The 24,732-nt window shown below is 62.5% G+C and overlaps 4 protein-coding genes across 5 annotated transcripts; 3 read left to right on the top strand and 1 right to left on the bottom strand.

Moving 5' to 3' along the window:
* Positions 1 to 85: 85 nt before the first annotated feature.
* Positions 86 to 5,432, top strand: TRAPPC5 (trafficking protein particle complex subunit 5). Its single transcript, XM_066340343.1, has 2 exons — positions 86 to 370; positions 4,872 to 5,432. Exons 1-2 carry the CDS (start codon positions 101 to 103, stop codon positions 5,166 to 5,168), a joined length of 567 nt encoding a protein of 188 aa, XP_066196440.1. The 5' UTR covers positions 86 to 100; the 3' UTR covers positions 5,169 to 5,432.
* A 1,624-nt stretch (positions 5,433 to 7,056) lies between these two features.
* NDUFB7 (NADH:ubiquinone oxidoreductase subunit B7) lies at positions 7,057 to 9,362 on the top strand. The gene is made up of 3 exons (XM_066340354.1): positions 7,057 to 7,258; positions 7,857 to 8,025; positions 9,193 to 9,362. The coding sequence occupies exons 1-3, from the start codon at positions 7,147 to 7,149 to the stop codon at positions 9,281 to 9,283; spliced, it is 372 nt and encodes a 123-aa protein (XP_066196451.1). The 5' UTR covers positions 7,057 to 7,146; the 3' UTR covers positions 9,284 to 9,362.
* Positions 9,363 to 9,465: 103 nt separating this feature from the next.
* Positions 9,466 to 17,615, bottom strand: TECR (trans-2,3-enoyl-CoA reductase). 2 transcript variants are annotated; one of them, XM_066340353.1, is made up of 13 exons: positions 17,526 to 17,615; positions 16,405 to 16,455; positions 16,277 to 16,328; positions 15,843 to 15,887; positions 15,462 to 15,565; positions 15,057 to 15,172; positions 13,755 to 13,860; positions 12,724 to 12,796; positions 12,013 to 12,056; positions 11,581 to 11,638; positions 11,071 to 11,159; positions 10,665 to 10,710; positions 9,466 to 10,207 (listed from the first exon to the last, which is right to left on the bottom strand). In XM_066340353.1, the coding sequence occupies exons 1-13, from the start codon at positions 17,538 to 17,540 to the stop codon at positions 10,080 to 10,082; spliced, it is 927 nt and encodes a 308-aa protein (XP_066196450.1). In that variant the 5' UTR covers positions 17,541 to 17,615; the 3' UTR covers positions 9,466 to 10,079. The 2 variants fall into 2 exon arrangements, with proteins under 2 accessions (XP_066196450.1, XP_066196449.1); XM_066340352.1 differs by lacking the exon at positions 17,526 to 17,615 and having other exon boundaries at positions 16,405 to 16,613.
* Positions 17,616 to 19,323: 1,708 nt separating this feature from the next.
* Positions 19,324 to 22,818, top strand: DNAJB1 (DnaJ heat shock protein family (Hsp40) member B1). Its single transcript, XM_066340351.1, has 3 exons — positions 19,324 to 19,595; positions 20,311 to 20,870; positions 22,501 to 22,818. Exons 1-3 carry the CDS (start codon positions 19,385 to 19,387, stop codon positions 22,729 to 22,731), a joined length of 1,002 nt encoding a protein of 333 aa, XP_066196448.1. The 5' UTR covers positions 19,324 to 19,384; the 3' UTR covers positions 22,732 to 22,818.
* Positions 22,819 to 24,732: the final 1,914 nt, after the last annotated feature.

Here is a 24,732-nt window from a genome sequence, read left to right as displayed (position 1 = left end):
CCCCTCCCTCCCCTCCCCTCCACCTCCCCTCCCTCCCTCCCCCTCCCCTCCCTCCCCCTCCCCTCCCCTCTCACGCCGTTCTCCTGTCCCGCAGTGGGCCATGGACGCGCGGTTCACCCGTGGCAAGTCTGCGGTGCTGGAGCGGGCTCTGGGCCGGCCACGCTCGGAGCTGTCTCTGGCCGCCTTCGCGCTGCTCTTCTCGGAGCTGGTGCAGTACTGCCAGCGCCGCGTGGCCTCGGTGGCCGAGCTGCAGGCGCGCCTGGCCCGCCTGGGCCACCACGTGGGGCTGCGGGCGCTGGACGCGCTGGTGGCCCGGGAGAGGCCGGGCCGCAGGGAGACCAAGGTGCTGGGAGTGCTGCTCTTCGTCAAGGTGAGCCGGGGAGAAGGGATGAACCCTCTCCTCCCGCTAAACTTCCTGAAAAAAGGAGAAAAAAAACCCCTAAAAAACTCCCCAGAAAAAAACCCCAAAGTCTCCCCCACCCCGAAGTCTCAAAAAAACCCTCGAAATCCCCACAAAATCTCAACCCTCCCCCCCAAAAAACAAAACCGCCAAAAAAATGAACCCCCAAAAACTCCAAATGCCACAAAGAACTCCAAACAATTCCCAAACACCCCAAAACTCCTCAAAAAAACCAAAATCCCAAACCCACAAAAGAAACCCCCAATTCTCCCAAAAAAGCAAACCTCCAAAGACCCTCAAATCCCCAAATCTCCCCAAAACCCCAAACCCACAAAAAGCCCCACCCCAATCTCCCCCTGCACCTCTGGTGCCACCACCCCCCTTTGGGGGGACATGGGGACAACGATGGCACTGCGGGGTCATTCACAGGGTGGTGACACCCCAGGGGCACTGGGACATCCCCTGAGTGTCCCCACGAGGGGACACCCCAATGTCCCACACAGGGCCCAGAGGCCACCATGATGTCCCTAAGGGGGGTGGCAGATGTGCTCCTGTCCCCAAGAGGTGGCAGATGTCCCCACAGGGCTTCAAGACAGACAAGGGGACACGGTGGGGACCCAAACCCACCCCAGGATGTCCCCAGCCCAAGGAGAGATGAGGCCACTGCAGGAACAAGAGACAGTTTATAGTGACACGAGTGTCCCCAAGGGCCAGCCCGGGGACAAGGACGGAGCTGAGGGACACAAACCAGCTCCAATGTCCCCAGAGATGTCCCCAATCAAACAATCATGATTGACTGATGTGAAATCCAGCTGCTGGTCTTGGTTTCATTGGTTTCAGTCTGTTATCCTGACCATCCCTCTGTTCCATTTCCTCCTGTGAACAAAAGGAGAACAGGCTCATAGCAACATCCATAACAACAATATTCCATTTAGCTAAAGCTTCCCATAACCATCAACTTCTGTTTTTTTCTAACCAACATAAATTCCTTCTGTGAAAAATGAGGTTCGTTTTCTTTGGTGAAATTTAAAAGGTTTGATAAAAAGACCACGAGAGAGACATAAAAGCAAAAATAAAAATGACAGCGGGGTGCTTGGGATTCATCCAAGAGCACCCTGCTAACTCAGAAACACTTCTTTAAATGCTCCAGCCTGCTGCATATCCACAGACCCCCATTATTTAAACATTCCTTTGAGTTTAGATGTTGTTTTTGCTTGGGTTCAGTCCCCAACCTGCCCCCAGTCCATCCTGCTCACACTCTCTGGTAACAGAGTAAATAAATTTCCTGAAAATAAAAAAAAAAAAAAAAAAAAAAAAGGAATTCCTGTAAATAAAGAAGTAAATAAAAATTTAAAAATAAATTCCTCCTCCTGAGGCTCTGGTCACCTCCATCTTCATCCAGGTAGGATAATCCAAGAATGGGAGGAATTTCCTGATTAGCTCTGCCCTTCTCTGAGTTAGCTACAATAGTCTCCATTTTAATACCATGCTATAGCCCAAGAAACATCCATCTATTTATCACACCGCTATTTCTAAGTTTACGTAACAGCAGAAATAAACTATATTCTTACTGCAAAGCTTTCCAACCTTATACACGTAGCGTTAATTTTAATATTTGTGAGAAGCCAGTAATGAAATACCGCAGGAGAAGGGGCAGCTGGACACACCACCAGTGTGAATGAGCAGAAGCCAGATTATTGTTTGCATTGAGCTGCAGTTACAGCCTCTAAACTGCTCGTTCACACCTTGAGGCATCATTTGATTGCTCCCCTGGCCTGAGTGTCATCACCACCTTGTGCCTCCTTGATCTGGGTTTTGCCTTGGTGCTCGGGCTCTTGTCTCATTTGAGCCCTGATTTCCTCAGTGACGGACCCCTGAGGGTTCTGATAACAAACCTGCAGGTGATTTGATAAGATTCTTTTTGAACAGTTTGGCTGGTACACGGTTTGGCCTGTTAGACAAATACATTGCTGCACAATACCTACTTCTAACTTCTTTTATGTACTTAGAACACTTGTTATAGATGCACATTATAAAGTTGGCTTTTCACAAATGTCAGGGTGAACCCTGTGTGAAGGTTTTACTGCATTGATCCAGTTTCTTTTGTTATTATCAGCGTTTAGAGATTATGATGTGATGAATGTGTCTGGTTTTGGGAGGTTGTAGCATGGTGTTAAAATAAAGAGCTTTTGTAGCATCTAAACCAAGATGCTACAAATCGAGATGCTCTGGCCAAGCCAGAGGATGAAGAGGGTTTTCCTGCATCCCTGGATTGTCCAGATGGAGGTAACAGGGAACCAGAGCTCCAAGGAGGAATTTATTGAATCTGCCAGACAAAATGGAGCCACTGGCAGATGGGTCTGTGAGATAAACTGGTTGTGGGGGGAGCTGAAAGTGAACAGAGAAAATTCAGACTCCAGAGGAGTGTTTGAATCGTGCATTAGGGTCTGTTCAATGTGTGACATCCTGATCCTCCTAAACCCCTGCTCTGAAGGGTAGAGCCTGCACTTGGCTGAATGCCAGCTCATCTGGCTGTGTGTTTAATACAATTATAAATTAATAAATGAGAAAATAAATAAATTACAATATAATTATTTAATATTTTGCTTGATTTCTGTCTCCTAATTGTCATTTTTATTAAACTTTTAAAATTTTACCAGGAAAGCAAACCTTGTTTTTCACAGAACCCTCGACTAAAACCTTAACTCTCTAAAATAATATTGTATTATTATTCTATTGTAACGCTTCTAACCCTCGACTAAAACTTCACCTCTTTAAAATTCAATATATAATGCTTATTATTATGTTTAAGTACTATATATACATACACAATATAAATCAGGGTGCAAAATCTAATAGACTAAAACCTAAACCCTTTAAAATTCAGGATATAATGTTTATTATGGTTATGCTTAAGTAATACATACAAATAATATGTGATATAAATCAGGGTGTAAAACCTAATCTCCACTAAAGCCTTAACCCTTTAAAATTTCCCCCCCAGGGCCAGCTGTATGTACTTATATTATATTATATTATATTATATTATATTATATTATATTATATTATGTGACATGACATGACATGACATGACATGACATTATATTATATTATATTATATTATATTACTTGTAACCCTCTACTAAAACCATAACCGTTTAAAATTCAATATATAATTTTTATTACTATGTTTAAATAATATATTTTCATATAGTTGTATAATATTCAATATAAATCAGGATGCAAAATCTTCACCCTGTAAACTCTCTGCCCCCAGGACCTGCTGTACCTACACATGATATTTTTATTCTGTTCTAACATTTCTAGTCTCAACTAAAGCCTTCACCCTGTAGACTCTCCCCCAGGGCCTGCTGTATTTACATATTATATTATTATTCTATTCTAACACTTCCAACCCTTGACTAAAGCCTTCACCCTGTAAACTCTCTCCCCCAGGCCCCGCTGTACGTACACATTATATTTTTATTCTGTTCTAAACCTCCTAACGTTTGACTAAAGCCTTCACCCTTTAAACTGTCACCCCCCAGGCCCCGCTGTACGTACATATTATATTTTTATTCTATTCTAACACTTCTGATCTTGACTAAAGCCTTCACCCCATAGACTCTCCCCCCCCAGGCCCCACTGTACATACACACGATATTTCTGTTCCATTGTGACTCTCCCAACCCCTGACTCAAGCCCTGACTCTGGCTCTCCCCCAGACCCTGCTGTATGTACATACACACGATATTTTTGTTCTATTGTGACCCTCCTGAGCCCTGACCCAAGCCCTGACTGTGACTTTCCCCCAGGCCCCGCTGTACATACACACGACACTTCTGTTCCTTTCTGACCCTCGTGAGCCCTGACCCAAGCCCTGACTCTGGCTCTCCCCCAGACCCTGCTGTATGTACATACACAATATCTCTGTCCCTTTGTGACCCTCCTGAGCCCTGACCCAAGCCCTGACTCTGACTCTCCCCCAGACCCTGCTGTATGTACATACACGATATCTCTGTTTCTTTTTAACCTCCTAACCCCTGACCCAAGCCCTGACTCTGGCTCTCCCCCAGACCCTGCTGTATGTACATACACACGATATCTCTGTTTCTTTTTAACCTCCTAACCCCTGACCCAAGCCCTGACTCTGGCTCTCCCCCAGACCCTGCTGTATGTACATACACACGATATCTCTGTCCCTTTGTGACCCTCCTGAGCCCTGACCCAAGCCCTGACTCTGGCTCTCCCCCAGACCCCGCTGTATGTACATACACACGGTATTTCCTAACCCCTGACCCAAGCCCTGACTCTGGCTCTCCCCCAGACCCCGCTGTATGTACATACACACGGTATTTCCTAACCCCTGACCCAAGCCCTGACTCTGGCTCTCCCCCAGACCCCGCTGTATGTACATACACACGGTATTTCCTAACCCCTGACCCAAGCCCTGACTCTGGCTCTCCCCCAGGGCCCTCTGTGGCGGGCGCTCTTCGGGCGCGAGGCCGACAAGCTGGAGCAGGCCAACGACGACGACCGCACGTTCTACGTGATCGAGCGGGAGCCGGTGGTGAACACGTTCGTGTCGGTGCCGCGGGAGAACAGCTCCCTGAACTGCGCCGCCTTCGCCGCCGGGCTGCTGGAGGCCGTGCTGGGCGCCGCCGGCTTCCCGGCCCGTGTCAGCGCCCACTGGCACAAGGGCACCACGCTCATGATCAAATTCGACGAGGCCGTCATCGCCCGCGACAAGAGCCTGGAGGGGCGCTGAGCCCGGGGACAGGGACAGGGACAGCGGGGACAGGGGCAGCGGGGACAGGGACACCATTGAGCCTGGAGGGGCGCTGAGCCCGGGGACAGGGACAGGGACAGGGACATTGGGGGCAGGGACAGCAGGGACAGGGACAGCATTGAGCCTGGAGGGGCGCTGAGCCCGGGGACAGGGACAGTGGGGACAGGGACATTGGGGATAGGGACAGCATTGAGCCTGGAGGGGCAGTGACACCAGGGACAGGGACAGGGACAGTGGGGACAGGGACAGCATTGAGCCTGGAGGGGCGTTGAGCCCGGGGACAGGGACAGGGACAGTGGGGACAGGGCCCTGACCCTGCAGGGGCAATGACACTGAGGGACAGCAGGGACAGGGACACAGCGTGGGGACAAGGGACAACGGAGACAGGGACAGCACTGAGCCTGGAGGGGTGCTGACACCGGGGACAGGGACAGCATGGGGATAAGGGACAGCGTGGAACAGGGCCCTGAGCCTGCCGGGGCAATGACACCACAGGGGACAGGGACACCATGGGACACGGCTGTGAGGGAGGGGACACAGCAAGACAGGGTGGCACGGGGGAGGGCACGGGGACAGCACAGCGATGGCACACAGTGCTGTGGGGACAGGGTAGTGAGGGAGGGGACAGTGCAGGGAGAGCGTTGGGGACATCGTGGGACAGGACCCTGAGGGAGGGGACACCATGGCTGTGTCACACGGCCGTGAGCGACATCGTTCCTTGAGAGGTGCTGAGGGGACAGCAGGATGTCCTTCGTGGCCCTGTCCTCTGTCACCATGTGTCACAAGGGTCTGCAGAGCCCTGAGTGACAGGTGACATCCCCATGGCCCTGTCCTGTGTCACCATGTGTCACAAGAGTCTATGGGGACAGCAGAGGACATTGTCACATCCCCTGTGGCCTTGTCACCACATGGGCCGAGCCAGGAGAAACGTCACCCGCCATGACAGGAGCCTTCCTGATGTCCCTTGGCCACCTCTGGGGACATCGGAGCTGGTTTGTGTCCCTCAGCTCCATCCTTGTCCCCGGGCTGGCCCTTGGGGACACTCGTGTCACTATAAACTGTCTCTTGTTCCTGCAGTGGCCTCGTCTCTCCTTGGGCTGGGGACATCCTGGGGTGGGTTTGGGTCCCCACCGTGTCCCCTTGTCTGTCTTGAAGCCCTGTGGGGACATCTGCCACCTCTTGGGGACAGGAGCACATCTGCCACCCCCCTTAGGGACATCATGGTGGCCTTTGGGCCCTGTGTGGGACATTGGGGTGTCCCCTCGTGGGGACACTCAGGGGATGTCCCAGTGCCCCTGGGGTGTCACCACCCTGTGAATGACCCCGCAGTGCCATCGTTGTCCCCATGTCCCCCCAAACACCAGAGGCGCGGGGGGTCCTGGGGAAATCTGGGGATCTGTGGGGTTTAGGGGGGTTTATGGGGGGTTTATAGGGGGTTTATGGGGGGCACCGGTGGGGTTTGGGGAATCCTGACGGGGTCTGTGAGGGGGTGGGGGAGATTTGGGGTGCGGGTGAACCTTGGGGTGGGGGGGTTGGGGAGGTTTGGGGTTTTTGCGGGGGTTTGGAGGGTTTGGGGTTATTTTGGGGGGGCATGTTGGACTTTTGGGGTGCTTTTGGGATTTTTTGGGGGGTTTGAGGGTTTTTTGGAGGGTTTGAGATTTTTTGGGGGTTGGTGGAGTTTTGGGGAGTTTTTTAGGGAGGTTGAAGGTTTTTTTTGTGGGGGTTGAGTTTTTGGGGGATTTGGGTTTTTCCCGGGTTGCGTGGGCGGGGGGGTGGCGTTCATGGGGGGGCTTTGGTGGTCCTCCCGGCCGCCAGGGGGCGCTGCAGTCCCGAGTGCGGTGGCTCTCCGCTGCCGTTCCACCGCTTCCGTTTCCGGTCCGCGGTGTTTCCGGTTCCGCCGCCGTTGCCAGGCCCCGTTCCCGGTGTCTGCGCCGCTGCCGGGCCCGGCCCCGCCGCTATGGGCGCTCACCTGGGGCGGCGCTACTTGTGGGACGCGGAGGCCGAGCCCGACCCGCTAAACATGCCGTCCTTCCCCGCCGATCTGGGCATGCCGCGCCGCCAGCCGCGCGGTCAGTGCGGGGACACGGGGGGACACGGGGACACCGGGGGGACACGGGGAAGGCGCGGCGCGGGGACACGTCGGGGGACGCGCGCGCGGTGGCCTTGAGCCGTCCCCCCCTTCGCGTGACCCCGGTGACCTCCCTGCGCGACCCCCCCGCTTGTTTCCCGGTGCCACCTTCTGTGTTCCCCCTGTGTCCCCATGTGCCACGCGGGTGCACTGGGTGCCGCCTGCCCTGTCCCCACCCCTAGTCACGCTCCCGTCACATCCCTTTGTGTGTCCCCACTCCTGTCACACCTGTGGGTGTCCCTGCGGGTCCCCACCCCTTGTCACACTCCTGTCCCACCCCTGTGCGTCTCCCCACCCTGTCCCACCCCTGTGCGTGTCCCCACCCTGTCCCCACCCCCATCACACCCCTGTCACGCCCCTGTCCCCACCCCCGCCGGGTCTCCCCACGTGTGTCCATGTCCCTGCAGTTGTCACCCCGTGTCCCCACGTATGTCTCCATGTGTCCCACCTCTGTGACACCCCTGTCCCTTCTGTCTGTCCCGGGTGGGTGCTGGTGTGTGCCGGTCTCCCCTGACGTGTCCCTGTCCCCCCGGTGACAGCCATGGTGGCCTCGGCGGCGCAGCTGGCACAGGGCCGGGTGCCCCTGGAGCAGAGGGACTATTGTGGCCACCACCTGCTGCGGCTGCTGCGCTGCCACCGCGACAACTTCCCCGTGCCCTGGGGCTGCCACGCGCTGCACCACGCCTGGGACAGCTGCCAGCACGAGGAGTGAGACACGGGGACATGGGGACATGGGGGGGACATGCCTGGGACAGCTGCCAGCACGAGGAGTAGGGACATGGGGGGACATGGGGGGGACAGGCCTGGGACAGCTGCCAGCACGAGGAGTGAGACACGGGGACATGGGGGGGACATGGGAGGATACGGCTGGGACAGCTGCCAGTACGAGTGAGGGGACATGGGGACATGATGGAGACACGGGGCACATGGGGGGATGTGGGACACTGGGGCTGAAGGGGACACAGGACTGAGGACAGGTGACTTTGGGGACACTGCAGGGACACGGGGTGACAGAAACGGGGGACAAGGACAAGGTGGAGAGGGGGACACAGGGACAGGGATGGGGACAGCAGGGGCGTGTCTGGGGGGTGACAGGGACATGGGGGGATGTGGGAGGGGCTTGGGGGTGACCAGGCCACAGCCACCCCCCTGCCCACACTGTGTTCCCGCGGTGACATGGGGTGACACGGCAGTGACATGACAGTGACATGGTGACATGGCAGTGACACAGTGGTGACATGGGGCTGACATGGTGACACAGCAGTGACACAGGAGTGACGTGGTGACACAGTGACACAGTGGTGCCATGGGGTGCCACAGCAGTGACACTGTGACACGGGGTGACATGGGGGTGACACGGGGTGACATGGGAGTGGCGCGGTGACACAGTGACACAGCAGTGACACAGGGTGACACAGGGTGACACAGTGACACAGTGGTGACACAGTGACACAGCAGTGGCACGGGGGGTGACACAGGAGTGACACAGTGACACGGGGTGACACAGTGACACAGCGGTGACACGGGGGTGACATGGGGTGACACAGTGACACAGCGGTGACATGGGGTGACACGGGGCGACACAGGAATGGCGTGGTGACACTGACACAGCGGTGACACGGGGGTGACACAGTGACACGGTGGTGACACGGGGGTGACACGGGGTGACATAGTGACACAGCGGTGACATGGGGTGACACGGGGCGGCACAGGAATGGCGTGGTGGCACAGTGACACAGCGGTGACATGGGGTGACACAGGAGTGGCGCGATGACACGGGGGTGACACGGGGTGACATGGGAGTGACGCGGTGACATGGGGGTGACACGCGGTGACACAGTGACACAGCGGTGACACAGTGACACCCGTCCCCAGCTACGTCATGCGCATGAAGGAGTTCGAGCGCGAGCGGCGCCTGAAGCAGCGCCAGCAGCGGATCCGGCGGCGCCACGGGGACAGCGAGTGACACCTGGGGACAGCGAGGGACACCGCTGTGATGACTGGGACACGAGGCCACCCCCACACAATAAACCCTCCGAGTGGCACCGCGCTGGCTCGTCACTGTGTGGGGACAGTGGGGTTGTCCCCACAGGGTGCCTGTGACCCCCCGGTGTCCCCTGGGATGGGACAATGACAGGCCACACACGGTTGGGGGGATGTCATTTATTGTCACCTGCGGGGACAGGGCTGACACTGGGCAGAGGCTGTGGTCACCAGCCACGTATGGGTGACACCGCATTGTCACCGGTAGTGGCTTCAGCACTGCCACTGCTGTCCCTGGTGACTGGGGACACTGCCACCAGGGATAGCACCCTGGAGGTGACACTGCCACCAGGGAGGGGACACCAGGGCTGGGGACAGTGGGGCCATGTTCCCATGCTGTGAGCACCAGGGTGACAGCGAGCTTGTGTCCCCTGTCCCCACATTGTCTCCAAGGCTCAGGGCAGGACTGACAGGGACGTATCAGGGTGTCCCCAAGGGCTGTCCTGGCTGTCACTGCAGGGAGGGGACACTGGGGGACAGGGTGTCCTCACAGGGCACGGCTGTCCCCTCGGTGTCACAGGAGGAAAGGGACACTGCAGGTGACACCCCTCAGTGTCACAGCTGGGAGGGGACACTGTGGGTGATGTCCCTCAGTGTCACAGCAGGAAGGGGACACTGCAGGTGACACCCCTCAGTGTCACAGCAGGAAGGGGACACTGTGGGTGATGTCCCTCAGTGTCACAGCAGGAAGGGGACACTGCAGGTGACACCCCTCAGTGTCACAGCAGGAAGGGGATGATGGGCGAGCGCAGCGGGGGATAATCCCGGAATTCCCGGAGGTAGCTGCGGTGTTTGCCCTGGGCCCAGATCGCCATCTGCACGAATCCCACCAGCGAGAACAGCGCCACTGCGGGGACAGCGCTGTCACCGCGGGGACACGGGACACCGGGGACACGGGACAGCGGGGACAGGGCGGGTTTGGGCACTCGCGGGTGGCACTAGGGATGTGGAGGGGACAGGAGACCCTGGAGGGGGACAGGAGGCATGGGGGCACAGGGGACATGAGGGGACCCCAGGGTGGGACAGGGGACACGGGGAGGCGGGACATCAGGACCCCAGGGTGGGACAGGGGACATGGGGGCACAGGGGACATGAGGGGACCCCAGGGTGGGACAGGGACATGGGGAGGAGGGACATGAGGGGACCCCAGGGTGGGACAGGGGACATGGGGCACAGGGGACATGAGGGGACCCCAGGGTGGCACAGGGGACTCCAGGGTGGGACAGGGGACACAGAGCTGGAGGGTCTCGGGGTGCCACCCGGCCACCAGCTCCTCCCTTGTCCCCGGTGTCCCCTCCCCTCACCAGGCAGACACTGGGTCATGATGGTGAAACCGATCCAGGACCCGACCTGGGAGGAAACACCCGGAGGGGAGGAGGTGTCACCCACTGCAGGTGTCACCCATTAGGGGTGTCACCCATGGGGAGTGTTGTCACCCACGAGGAGCAGCTCCCCCCCATGTCCCCTCCCCTGCAGTCCTGCACCACAGTGACCAGTGACCCCCCCAGCACAGCGGTGTCCCCTCTCCTTCCCCACCTGGGGTGTCCCCACCCTCCACATCCCCCCCAGGAAGTGTCCCCCTGCTCCTGGTGTCCTCCAGGGCCGTGTCCCCCCAAGTGCTGTGACTCCCCCGCAGTGTCCCCCAGGGCCGTGATCCCCCTAGGGCCATGTCCCCATGGTGTCCCCACAGTGTCCCCACGGTGTCCCCACCTCGTAGGTGTAGTTGGGGCAGGACACGAGCAGGAACAGCCACGTGAAGGGATTGCGGGTGGGGTACGGGATCTTCCGGGTCTTGGAGCCTGCGCCGGGGACACGGGGACACACGTGGGGGACAGCCCCAGACACGGGGACACACGTGGGGGACAGCCCCGGACAGGGGACACGCGGGGCACACACAGGTCACACACGGGGACAGACCGGGTTCAGCCCGTGGGACACGGGGACACCTCCAGACACAGGTCACAGCCAGGTCACACACCGGTGACATCTCCCAGACACAGGTAACACATGGTGACAGACCAGTGACATCCCCCAGACACAGGTCACCTCCCAGGCCACCCCCTGGACAGGTGCCACCCTCTGTGTCACCCTCCATGTCCCCACCGTGCCCCTGCTAGCCCGTGGCTGTTCCCACACATTCTCGTGGCCTCTGCACCATTGTGTCCCCAATGTCCCCTGGTGTCCCCCCCATGTCCCCGTGTCCCCCCGGTGTCCCCTCACCCGCGGGGCGCAGGTTCCTCAGGGCCACGTGGATGGAGAAGTTCCCGAGTTGGCAGAACTGGGGGAGAACACGAGGGGGTCACAGGGGTCCCTCGGGGGGGAAGGGGCACCTGGACCCCGCCGGGACCCCCCCGGACCCCCCTGAACACCCAACTGGGACCCCCCAGTGTCCGTCTGCCCCCCTCAGACCCCCAGCCCCCACTGGGACCCCCCAACACCCCCCAAAACTCCCCAGGGACCCTCCAAACCACCCCAATCCCCCCCAGCCCCCACCGGGACCCCCCAACACCCCCCAAAACCCCCCCAACCCCCATTGGGACCCCCCAACACCCCCCAGGGACCTCCCAACACCCCCCAAACCCCCCCAACAACCCCCCCAGCCCCCACTGGGACCCCCCCGGTGTCCCCCTCATGTCCCCGTCAGGGACCCACCAGGAACACGGCCAGCGCCAGCTTCACCTGCTCGTCACCGTAGGCTGGGGGGACACGAGGGGTCAGGGACAGGGACAAGCCCCAGTGACACCCCCGGGGGGGACAGGGACAACTCCCAGTGACACCCCCAGGGGAGAGCAGGGACAACTCCCAGTGACACCCCTGGGGGGGACAGGGACAACTCCCAGTGACACCCCTGGGGGGGACAGGGACAACTCTCAGTGACACCCCCGGGGGGGACAGGGACAACTCTCAGTGACACCCCCGGGGGGGACAGGGACAACCACCAGTGTCCCCTGTGGATGTAGGGACACACAGGGGTGACAGGGACAGCCACATCCCCCGTGTGTCCCCTGGAGGCACAGGGGGACAAGGGGAACATGAGCAGGGAGGTGTGATGGGGACAGTGAGGACACAGAGGGGACAAGGACAGGACAGTGACAATGTCACTCACCAGAGGGTGTGTACAGCGGGTGGTTGATGTAGTAGGGACAGTGGGGACACAGAGGGGACACACAGGTGACAATGTCACTCACCAGGGGGTGTGTACAGTGGGTGGTTGATGTAGTAAGGACAGTGGGGACACAGAGGGGACACAGAGGGGACACACAGGTGACAATGTCACTCACCAGGGGGTGTGTACAGCAGGTGATTGATGTAGTAGGGACAGTGGGGACACACAGGGGACACACAGGTGACAATGTCACTCACCAGGGGGTGTGTACAGCGGGTGGTTGATGTAGTAGGCCATCCAGGCAGCAAAGCCCCAGTAGTAGGTGCAGTTCTGGGGACATTGGGGACACGTTGAGGACACACTGGGGACACACCAGTGGCAGGCAGGGGTGGCTGAGGGGACAGGGACAGGACACAGGGACAGTAGGGTGGCCTTAGGAGCACAGAGAGGTCACCCAGGTGACAAGGTGACAAGGACACCTCAAAAATGTCACACAGGGTCAGTGCTGTGGGGACACAGCTGGCAGACATGACCTGGGGAGGGGACAGAGCACTGCCCCAGGTGTCACCTTGAAGCTGGGGCATGACCCGGTGGGGACAGGGAAGGGACAGTGGTGACCCCTGAGGGCACAGGGTGGTGTCACAGGTGCCACCCTGGGGGCATGGGTGGCAGTGGTGGCACTGTCACCTTGAAGATGTCACACAGGGGCCTTGCGAGAAGCGGTGGGGACAGGGAGGGGACAGGGAAGGGACAGTGGTGACACAGATGCCAGGACGGTGCCGGGGTGGTGCCACGGCAGGTCACAGGTGCCGGGGGCAGTGTCACACGTGTCACAGGTGGCACAGGTGGCAGTGTTACCCTGAAGATGTTGTGCAGAGCCAGGGTGCCGTGTGAGAAGTGATGGGGACAGGGAGGGGAAGGGAGGGGACAGCACAGTGACACAGGTGCCAGGGTAGTGTCACAGGTGCCACAGTGTCACAGGTGTCACGGGTGGCAGTGTCACCTTGAAGATGTTGCGCAGGGGCATGGTGTGAGAAGCAGGGGGGACACGGAGGGAATGGGAGGGGACAGGGCAGTGACAGATGTCACAGGTGCTGGGGCAGTGTCACAGTGTCACCCTGAGGATGTTGCGCAGGGACACAGTCCTGTGCCAGAAGCAGGGGGGACAGGGAGGGGACAGGAGGGGACAGGAGGGGACAGGAGGGGACAGGAGGGGACAGGGCGGTGTCACAGGGGCCAGGGCAGTGTCACAGGTGTCACAGGTGCCGGGGCAGTGTCACAGTGTCACCTTGAAGATGTTGCGCAGGGGCATGGTGCCGTGTGAGAAGCGATGCACGAAGAGCGTCTCCAGCAGCCGCTTCACGTAGTGGAAGGAGTGACAGCAGCACGCCAGGCTGGGGACACAAGGGACATGGGGGACACTTCCCCTCCCCCATCCCCACCACCCTGGCTGGTGTCCCCACCATGTCCCCTCCCAGACCCCCCTGGTCCCCTCATTGCCAGACCCCGCCCAATGTCCCCAGGGCTCTCCCACTGCCCCCTCCCAGCTCCTCTGGACCCCCTGGGACCCCCTCATTTCCCACCGCTTGTTCCCCCTCCTGCTGCCATTGTCCCTCTGCTGTCCCTGTCCCCAAATCACCGTCCCTGCTGTCCCAATGTCCGCATTGTCCCTACTGTCCCATGTCTCCATGTCCCTGCTGTCCTCACTGTCTCCATGTCCCTGCAGTGTCCCCATCCCCCCGCAGTGTCCCCATGTCCCACCATGTTGCCATGTCCCCACTGTCCCCATGTCCCTGCAGTGTCCCCATCTCCTCATGTCTCTGCAGTGTCCCCATGTTCCCTGTCCCTGCAATGTGTCCATGTCCCTGCAGTATCGCCATGTCCCTGCTGTCCCCATGTCCCCTGTGTGTCCCCACTGTCCCCGTGTCCCCATGTCCCTTGTGTGTCCCCGCTGTCCCGTGTGTCCCCATTGCCCCCACGTCCCCTGTGTGTCCCCATGTCCCCTGTGTGTCCCCACTGTCCCCGTGTGTCCCCATTGCCCCCTGTGTGTCCCCATTGCCCCCAAGTCCCCTGTGTGTCCCCATATCCCCTGTGTGTCCCCGCTGTCCCTTGTGTGTCCCTGCTGTCCACTGTGTGTCCCTGCTGTCCCCTGTGTGTCCCCATTGCCCCATGTCCCCTGTGTGTCCCCACGTCCCCTGTGTGTCCCCCTGTCCCCTGTGTGTCCCCGCTGTCCCGTGTCCCCACTGTCCCCTGTGTGTCCCCATTGCCCCCTGTGTGTCCCCATTGCCCCCACGTCCCCTGTGTGTCCCCATGTCCCCTGTGTGACCCCACTGTCCACGTGTGTCCCCATTGCCCCCACGTCCCCTGTGTGTCCCCGCTGTCCCGTGTCCCCACTGTCCCCTGTGTGTCCCCGCTGTCCCGTGTGTCCCCATGTCCCCTGTGTGTCCCCGCTGTCCCTTGTGTGTCCCTGCTGTCCATTGTGTGTCCCCGCTGTCCCCTGTGTGTCCCCATTGCCCCATGTCCCCTGTGTGTCCCCACGTCCCCTGTGTGTCCCCCTGTCCCCTGTGTGTCCCCTGTCCCCGTGTCTCACTGGACCACGCGGTGCCGGCTGGCTGTGAAGTCGTAGCGGGGCCCGTACAGGAAGGGCACCCGGAAATAGAACAGCAGGTAAATGAGCAGGGGGCCGGCGTACTCGGTCAGGAACACCTGGGACAGGTGAGGGGACAGTCAGGGACACTTGGGACAGGTGAGGGGGACAGTCAGGAACACCTGGGACAGGTGAGGGGACAGTCAGGGACACTTGGGACAGGTGAGGGACAGGTGAGGGGGACAGTCAGGGACACCTGGGGACAGGTAAATGGGCAGCGGACTGGGCCCTCACCGTGACCCAGCTGATTTGTGCCCCCAGGTCCTGGAAAGGGGACACAGGGTGACACAGGATGACACAGGGGTGACACAGGGATGACGGGAGGTGACACAGGGTGGCAGCCCTCACCGTGACCCAGCTGATCTGTGCACCCAAGTCCCGGAAGTAGAGCGTGGCTGTGGTGCCCACGGGCAGCGACTGCAGCACATCCTCGTCCTTCAGCGAGCGACCCTCTGGGGACAGACACACCTGGGGCACCTGGGACATCCCTGGGGGCACCTGGGACATCCCTGGGACATCCCTGGGACATCCCAGGGGCACCTGGGACACCAGGGGCTGGGGCTGACCATCACCAACAACGGCATTGGATATGCCTTCATCAAAGTGACACACTTGGGGACACCTGGGACATCCCTGAGGACGTCCCTGGGACACCTGGGGACGACCTGGGGACACCTGGGGCAGCTGGGGACACCCTGTAGTGACGCCCCATCCCGCGGTGACACTCACTGGGGTCCAGGCGCAGGGACTGCCTCGCTGGGTACCACTGGGGATCTGTGGGACAGAGGGGACAGCGCTGGTGGCACTGTGGGGACACAGCCACAGAAGGGACAAAGAAGGTGGCCATGGCCCCGTGACGAGTCTCTGATGAGGATGGTGACCATGGTGGCTCTGTGACAAGGTCCTCATGGCCCTGTAACAGGTCTTTAGGCACACTGAGGGTCCCCATCTGCCATGGGGATTCCCAACCCCATCCCTGTCCCCGTTCCCATCCCAAACCTTGTCCCTGTCCCCATCTCCATCCTTCTTTCTGTCCCCATCACTCTCCTTGTCCCCATCCCCATCCGTCTCCCTGCTCCCATCCCTGTCCCCATTCCCATTCCTTGTCCCCAGCCCTGTCCCTGTCCCTTCCTGTCCCTATCCCTGTCCCCATCCCCACTCACGGGCTTTGCTGAACAGGTTCTTGATGTCGGCCACGGTGGCCTGAGGCTCCACCTGGGGACAGCGAGGGGCAGTCAGGGGCAGTCAGGCCACCCCGTGTCCCCTCCCTGTCCCCTCCGTGTCCCCTCACCTTGTCCAGGAAGCAGAGCTTGTCCCGCGTGCGGGCGTCCAGGATCTCCACCTCGAAGAAGAGCACAGCCGATCTCTTGGGCCGCTTGCCGGGGGCCACCGGCGGCCACAGCCCCAGCACGGGCCCCGGGGACACGGCGCCCCCCCCGCGGGGTGGCACTGCCACCTCCATGTCACCGCCCGAAACCCGATCGGCCCCGCCGGCCGCTAAATATAAACCTGCCCCCCCGCCCCTTGGTGGCCCTGGAGGTGGCCCTGGAGGTGGCCCCGGGGGTGGCCACGGGAGGGACAGAGTGACCCGGCACGCACGGGGGGTGGGGACAGTGGCCGGAGGGAACAGGACAGGACAGGGCAGGACGTGTCCCAGGTGAGGCCGGACACCTCCCCAGCAGCAGGTGCCAGGGTCCCCGAGAGCCTCGGTGGCCACAGGTAGGGGACAGAGTTGGCCGGGGCCATGTGGCCGCTGTCACCCGCGGTGGCTCCGGGGGGGAGCGGGGTGACGTCACGTGGTGACATCGGGACGGGGCTGTCACCCTGGGACGGGGCTCTGTCACCGCTGGGGACACCCCGATGGCGCTCTGTCACCCCCGGGGTGGGGGAAGTGACATCATGGGCTACCCGGGCCGTGCCCAAAGAGCCACCCCGAGCGCGGTGACAGTGACAGCGACAATGACGGTGACAGTGACAGCACAGGCTCAGGGGTGGGGAGGGCGGGGGACGGGGCCCGCCCCAGGGTGACTCCGACCCCTCAGGGCCCTGCGGCCACCGTGGGACGTGCCCGGGACCCTCCTGGGGACATTGTGGGACCTTCCCGGGACCCTTCGGAACCTTCCGGACCCGCAGGTGCCCCCGGGACCCAAACCCCCGCCCCTAGTTAGGCCACGCCCACTTCGCAGCAAGCCACGCCCCCGCCGCCTCGGGGCAGTCCCGCCCCTGACGCGCATGCGCAGCTCGACACCGTCCCGCGCACATGCGCAGTGCGCGTCCCAGGTGCCCCGGGGCGGAACGCGCGGGTTCCGCGAGGTCGGCGCGGGCGCTCCGTGCGGGGCCGGCGGCAGCGGCTCTCGGGGCCGCTTCGGTGCCTGTGGCCGCCCCGCTGCGCGGGCCCCGCGGCTGCCTCACCTCGTAGTGCTTCATGGCCGCTGCGCTCCGCCGCTCCCGCCGCCCCCGCCGCCCACACGTGATCCGCCCCTTTCGCCCGTAGGGGCGGGGCTTCGTGCGTGGCCAATCGGCGCCGCGCGCGTGGCTCGGCGCGGCCAATCAGAATCCTGCGGCCCCGCCCCCGCGCTCGCCCCTTCCCGCCGCCCTGGTTGCCGGGGCAACGCGAACGCCCGAGGGGGTCTCCGCCAATGGGAGGCGGGGGCGGGGCTTGGAGTGACGGCGGGAACAACCAACCGAGTCACAGCAGGGACGGGGCTGCGGGTGGAGTGATGGTCAGAACAACCAATGGGCTCACGAAGGGGGCGGGCGGTGGGCGGGGCAAGAACGCCGTGGGAGTCTGGGCGGGTCTAAATGGGCCTGGGGGGTCTGGGGATGTTACAGGGGCCCGAAGTGCCGCAGAGGAGCGGGGGGCTTGGGGAATTGGGGTGGTCAAGGGGTCTGGGTGTCCATGGGGGGCTGGGGGGTCACATGAAGGATGAGGAGGTCACGGGGATCACAGGGAGCTGGGGGATGATGAGGAGCTGGGGTGGTCATGGCAGCCTGGAGGGTCCTGAGGGGACGGTCATAGGGAACTGGGGCTCCTGGGGACACGTGGGGACACCGTGGGAACATTCTGGGACACAGACCAGAGAGGGGCAGGTTGGACACGTCTGGTCCCAGGGGGATGTGGCAGGGCCACAAGGGAGACACTTTGGGACACAGGAGACATTTGGACACAGTGACACGCGGGGCCGTGGGGACTCGTGGTTATGGGGATAATGAGGTGGAGGGGTCTGTCCCTCCCTGTGTCCCCATGTCCCCTTGGCCACCTGCCCCCAAGTCTCCGATACCCGTGTCCCCATGTCCTTCCTGTTCCCCTGTCCTGTGTCCCCATGTCCTCGTGGCCCCCTGTGTCCCCCAAGCTCCCCAGATGTCCTGTCACCCTGCTAGGTCCTGCCGCAGGTGTCACCCGAACCAGGGACATTGCGGGGGAGGGGGGCAGAGGCTCCAGACGGTGTCACGGCAGTGACAGCTGGCAGTGACAGGGTCAAGCTGTCACTGGAGGTGACAGGGACAGCCTCCGGCAAGCCTCGGGCCCCTCCTCCGCCCGCTCCATCCCCGTTCTCATTCCCGTTCTTATCCCCGTTCCCATCTCCGCTCCATCCCCGGTCCCGATCCCGTTTCCCTCCCCGTCCCTTCTCCCTGCCTCCTTTCCGAGCCTTCTGGGATCTCCCTCCGTCCTGCCCTGGCTCCTTCCCCGATCCCTCTCCCGGTTCCTCCGCCGATCTCTCCCCGGGCCCTCTCCCGGCCCTTTCCCGATCCGTCCTCGTCCCCCTGGCTCCTTCCCCGGTCCCTCCTCTGGTTCACCCCCTTCTCGACCCATCCCTCGGCCCCTCCCCGTTCTGTCCCCACTCCGTCCCCGCTCCATCCCTCGGCCCCTCCCCACTCCATCCCTCGGTCCCTCCCCGCTCTATCCCCACTCTATCCCCGGTCCCTCCCCGCTCCATCCCCGCTCCATCCCCACTCTATCCCCAGTCCCTCCCCACTCCATCCCTCGGTCCCTCCCCGCTCCATCCCCACTCTATCCCCGGTCCCTCCCCGCTCCATCCCCGCTCCATCCCCACTCTATCCCCAGTCCCTCCCCACTCCATCCCTCGGTCCCTCCCCGCTCCATCCCCACTCTATCCCCGGTCCCTCCCCGCTCCATCCCTCGGTCCCTCCCCGCTCCATCCCCACTCCATCCCTCGGTCCCTCCCCGGCCCCCCGCCCCTCCCGGCTCCCTCCCCGTGCCCGTCCCGCGGAGCTTCGCCGTGCCCGGTGCCAGAGCAGTCGGGGCGGCCATGGGGAAGGATTATTACCGCACGCTGGGGCTGTCCCGGGGGGCTTCCCCCGCCGACATCCGCCGCGCGTACCGGCGGCAGGCGCTGCGCTGCCACCCCGACAAGGATCGCTCCCCGGGCGCCGAGCAGCGCTTCAAGGAGGTGGCCGAGGCCTACGACGTGCTCAGCGACCCCAAAAAACGGGAGATCTTCGACAAGTACGGGGAGGAGGGTGAGCGGCGGCACCGGGGGCCGGGGAGCGGCGGGGCCGGGGGCTGCGGGGCAGAGGGGGCAACAGGAGGGGACACGGAGATTTGGGGGGCTGGCGGCGTGGGGGTCACGGGGAGCACGTGGAGGGCAGGGGGAAGGTGGGTCTGGTGGGTAAAGGGGGTCTGGGGGTGCGGGTGGGGGTCAGAAAGGGAGATGGGGGTATAGGGGTGAGGGTCTTGGGGGACAGAGGCGTGGGGAAGGGAGGCGATGGGGGCAGGGGGTGGGGACAGGGTGTGAGGACAGGTGACAGGGGCACGAGGTGAGGACAGGTGTTGGGGACAGGTGACAGGGGCCGGGGATGGGGGCACGGGGCCAGGATCGGGAGTTGGAGGGCATGGCAGGAGGGTGGGGACAGGTTGTGACACAGAGACCGGCTGGGCACAGGGGGACTCCGGGCTGGGTGACCCGTGGTGCCGGGGCTGGGGATGACCGGCGCCAGTCCAGGAGCCCGGGGGGGAACCGGGAGGGCGCCGGGGTGTGCCGGGGGGGGGCCGCTGGAGCCGGCTGGGCCTGTTGGGGCCCGTCCGGGGCCCGTCAGCGGCGTCGGCGCCACGGGCAGAACCGGTTCCCCACGCCCTGACCTGCCCCACGCCCTGCCCGCGGCTCAGCCCGCGCCCTGCGGCGGCCGGGGGGGGCTGATGGGCGCCTTCCCCCTCCACCCCCACCCCGACACCCAGGGCTGAAAGGGGGAGCCCCGGCCCCCGGCCCGGGGGGCTCCAGCGGCCCCACCTTCACCTACACGTTCCGCGGCGACCCGCACGCCATGTTCGCCGAGTTCTTCGACGGCCGCAACCCCTTCGACACCTTCTTCGTGCAGCGCAACGGCGACGACGAGGACGGCGACGAGGCCTTCAGCACCTTCCACGTCGGGGGTTTCGGCAGCGTCAGCTTCCCGCGGGGCCGGGGGCCCGAGGGCCGCAAGCAGGACCCGCCGGTGCTCTACGACCTGCGCGTGTCGCTGGAGGAGATCTACAGCGGCTGCACCAAGAAGATGAAGATCTCGCACAAGCGCCTGGGGCCTGACGGGAAGACGGTGAGGAAGGAGGACAAGATCCTCACCATCGAGGTGAAGCGCGGCTGGAAGGAGGGCACCAAGATCACCTTCCCCAAGGAGGGCGACCAGACGCCCAACAACATCCCGGCCGACGTGGTGTTCGTGCTCAAGGACAAGCCGCATGAGGTGTTCCGCCGCGACGGCTCCGACATCGTCTACCCGGCCAGGATCAGCCTGCGCGAGGTGGGGTGGCACGGGGACATGGGGGGACATGGGGGTGGTGGTGGCCTTGGGGGGGAGATCAGGGTGGGTGGCAGTGGGGACATTGGGGGTGGGGTGGCCTCAGGGAGACATTGGGTAGGCACATCAGATGGAGACATTGAGCTGGGTTGGTCTTGGTGGCAACATTGGTGGTGGGTTGGTCTTGGTGGGGACATTGGAGGTGGGTGGCAGTGGGCACATTGGGAGTGGGTGGCAGTTGGGACATTGGGGGTGGGTGGCAGTTGGGACATTGGGGGTGGGTGGCAGTGGGCACATTGGTGCTGGGGTGGTCTCAAGAGGACATTGGATGGGGACATTGGATAGAGACATTGAGCTGGGTTGGTCTTGGTGGGGACACCAGGGGTGGGTGGGTGGCAGTGGGGACATTGGGGCTGTGTGGGTGGGTGGCAGTGGGCATGTGAGATGGGGACATGGGTGCCGGGGTGGTCTCAAGGGGACACTGGGGCTGGGCTGGCAGTGGTGGGGTCACTGAAGGTTGGTTGGTCTTGGCGGTGGTGGGGACATTGGGGTTGGGTTGGTGGCACTGGGGACATTGCAGATGTTGGTTTTGGTGGGACATCAGGGCTGGCGTGGTACTGGTGGGGACACTGGGGGCTTGGCCTTGGTGGTGGTGGGGACATCAGGCCTGGGCTGGTCTGGGTGGGATGCTGGAGCTGGACAACTGTCCCTGGTGGGGGAGGGTGTCAGCCTTGGTGGGGACATTGGGGCCATTGGTCTGGCTGGGGACACCAGGTAGGGACATCACAGGTGTGGGTCAGTCTGGGTGGTGGGGGAACACGAGGGGTGGTGAGAGGGGTCACTCTAGGGTCACTCAGCAGGTGGCAGGACACTGTAGGTGGTTGGAGGGGTCAGTCTAGGGGGGTCAGTCTGGGGTCACTCGAGGGGATCGCTCCTTGACGGTCACTCAGGGCGGTAGGGCCGTGCTGGGGTGCTCCCTCAGTGCAGCACTGATGTGTTCCCCCATGTCCCTCTGTGCCTTCCATGTCCCACTGTGTCCCCCAACGTCTACTGTGTGCCCCTATGTCCCCAAATGTACCTCGTGTCCCACTCTGTCCCTCGTTTTCCCCATGTCCCCAGTGTCCCCCTTATCCCTTGTGTTTGCTCGTGTCCCTCTCTGTCCCCCCATATCCCCCTATTACTGCCCGTGTCCCCAATGTCCCCAGTGTCCTTACAGACTCTGTGTGGCTGCACGGTGACAGTCCCCAATGTCCCCAATGTCCCCCGGTGTCCCCGCAGGCTCTGTGCGGCTGCACGGTGACAGTCCCCAATGTCCCCAATGTCCCCAATGTCCCCAATGTCCCCCGGTGTCCCCGCAGGCTCTGTGCGGCTGCACGGTGACAGTCCCCAATGTCCCCAATGTCCCCCGGTGTCCCCGCAGGCTCTGTGCGGCTGCACGGTGACAGTCCGCAATGTCCCCAATGTCCTGCGGTGTCCCTGCAGGCTCTGTGCGGCTGCACGGTGACAGTCCCCCATGTCCCCAATGTCCCCAATGTCCCCCGGTGTCCCCGCAGGCTCTGTGCGGCTGCACGGTGACAGTCCCCAATGTCCCCAATGTCCCCAATGTCCCCAATGTCCCCCGGTGTCCCCGCAGGCTCTGTGCGGCTGCACGGTGACAGTCCCCACACTGGACGGCCGCTCCATGCCCATGGTGTTCCAGGACGTGCTGAAGCCGGGCGTGCGGCGGCGCGTGCCGGGGGAGGGGCTGCCGCTGCCCCGCTGCCCCGAGCAGCGCGGGGACCTCGTCATCGAGTTCGAGATCAAGTTCCCGGACAGGATCCCCCCGGCCTCCAAAACCCTCCTGGAGCAGATCCTGCCCCTCTAGGCCCCCCCAAAAAACCCTGCCCGGGGGTCCTGGGGGGGGCCGGACTCGGGGTCACTCTGGGGTCACTCTGGGGTTACTCGGGGTCACTCACGGGGGTCACTCTGGGGTCCCTCAGGGGGGTCACTCTGGGGTTACTCTGAGGGTCGCTCTGGGGTTACTCGGGGTCACTCACGGGGGTCACTCTGGGGTCACTCACGGGGGTCACTCTGAAGGTCGCTCTGGGGGCACTCTGGGGTTACTCGGGGTCACCCTGGTGGTCACTCTGGGGTCACTGGGGGTCAGGGGACTCGCTGTCCTCACCCCCCCACCTCCACCTCTGGGGGGTTATGGGGTCTCCTTGTCCCCAGTCTCAGAGCTCGGAGGGGTCGTGGGGTCCCCCCTCACACACTGCTCCTGGAGTGGCTTTGTGCCCCCCTCCAGCGTGGAGGTCCCGGTGACCTTTGTGCTGTGGCTTGGGGGGTCCCGAGGTGTTTTTGGGGGTCTGGGGGTGTCGCCGTCACCCCATTTCTGTGCTTTGGGTGCTCTCAGGGTGCCTTTGTTGCCTTGACCCCACATTGGTGGTCAGGGGCTTGGGAGGGGTGGTCCTTGTCCCCTCCCCTCTGGTGGCTTTGAGGGTCTTGGAGGGTCCTTGTCTCTCCCTTTGGTGGCTTTGAGGGTCTTGGGGTGTCTTTGTCCCCCCACTTTGGGGGTCTGCAGGTGTCCTTGTCCCCCCCGTCTCTGCTCTGGGGGCCCCCAGGTGTCCTCCCTTTCCCCCCCTCTCAGGGCTGTGTTTGTCTGGGGGTTCCCCATGTCCTCACGCCCCCACTCTGGGGGTCTCCCTGCCCCCTCTTTTGGGGTCCCTCTCAGGGCTGGGGGTTCCCTGGGGTATGAGGGGGGTCGTGTCCCTTCCCAGCCCCCCAGCTAGGGGGGGACCCCCGGGGGGGGATGGGGGGGCCGCGGGCGGCTCGGGGGGGGGGGAGGGGGCGGGGCCCTCGCGGTTTTGGGGTGGAACCGCCTGGAAAAGGGTCCGAGATAAAACAAGCGCTGAAACTTGGTCCGGTCCGTCTGTCCGGGGATAGGGGGGCACCGAGGGGGCTGGGGGGGCTCAGGGATAGGGGGAGCACTTCCGCCCTCCCAAATATCCCCCACAGTCTGAGGACCCCCAGACGGCGTCTGTTACCCCCCCTAAATTGGGGGCCTGCCGCTCGCGCTCCACATGGGGTCTGCGTCCCCAAATGGGGTTTGGGACCCCTCGCCAACAATCCCCCCGCGGCTCTGTTGCTGCCCCTTCCCCAAATGGGTCTGGGGGCTGTTTCCCCTCCCAGGGGTCCCTCTGGACCCTAACCCAATGACCCCTCCCCTTGGGATCCGTTCCCGCTCCCTTCCCAATTGAGGTCTGGGGGCTGTTTCCCCTCCCCAAATGGAGTTTAGGGGTTGTTTCGCCTCCCCAAATGGAGTTTAGGGGTTGTTTCCCCTCCCCAAATGGAGTTTAGGGGTTGTTTCCCCTCCTCCAATGGGGTTTCGGGGTTGTTTCCCCTCCCCCAATGGGGTCCCTCTGGATCTGTCCCCAATGTCACCCCCCCATTGGGCTCCGTTCCCAGCACCTCTGCCCCGCCCCCCGGCCCTCGCCCCTCTTGGCCCCGCCCCCAGCACGCTCTGTCCCGGCTCCTGATTGGCTGCGCGGGGGCGCGAGGCCGGGCGCGCCCATTGCCCGCGGCGTGGTGGGGGGGAGGGAAGAGCGGCCGAGCCCTTTCCTGCCCCCCCCCACCTCCCATTGGCCGGAGGGGCGGGGCCGCGGCGCTGATTGGCCTGAGGGGGCGGGGCGGTGACGCTGATTGGTCCGGGCGGGGTTTGGTCACGCCCTCCCGGAAGTGCCGCTCCGGCAGCAGCGCCCGGCCGGTGAGGGGGGACCGGGACCGGGACCGAAACCGGGACCGCGCTCGGCGGGGCTGGGACTGCGTGGGGACTGGGGAGGGGTCGGGGCTCTGTCGGGACCGGCACGCGAGGGGAGCTGGGTACTGC

The sequence above is a fragment of the Sylvia atricapilla genome, unplaced genomic scaffold (genome assembly GCF_009819655.1).
Source record: "Sylvia atricapilla isolate bSylAtr1 unplaced genomic scaffold, bSylAtr1.pri scaffold_68_arrow_ctg1, whole genome shotgun sequence".
Classification (NCBI taxonomy): domain Eukaryota; kingdom Metazoa; phylum Chordata; class Aves; order Passeriformes; family Sylviidae; genus Sylvia; species Sylvia atricapilla.
This window is presented reverse-complemented; position numbering and strand designations above follow the sequence as displayed.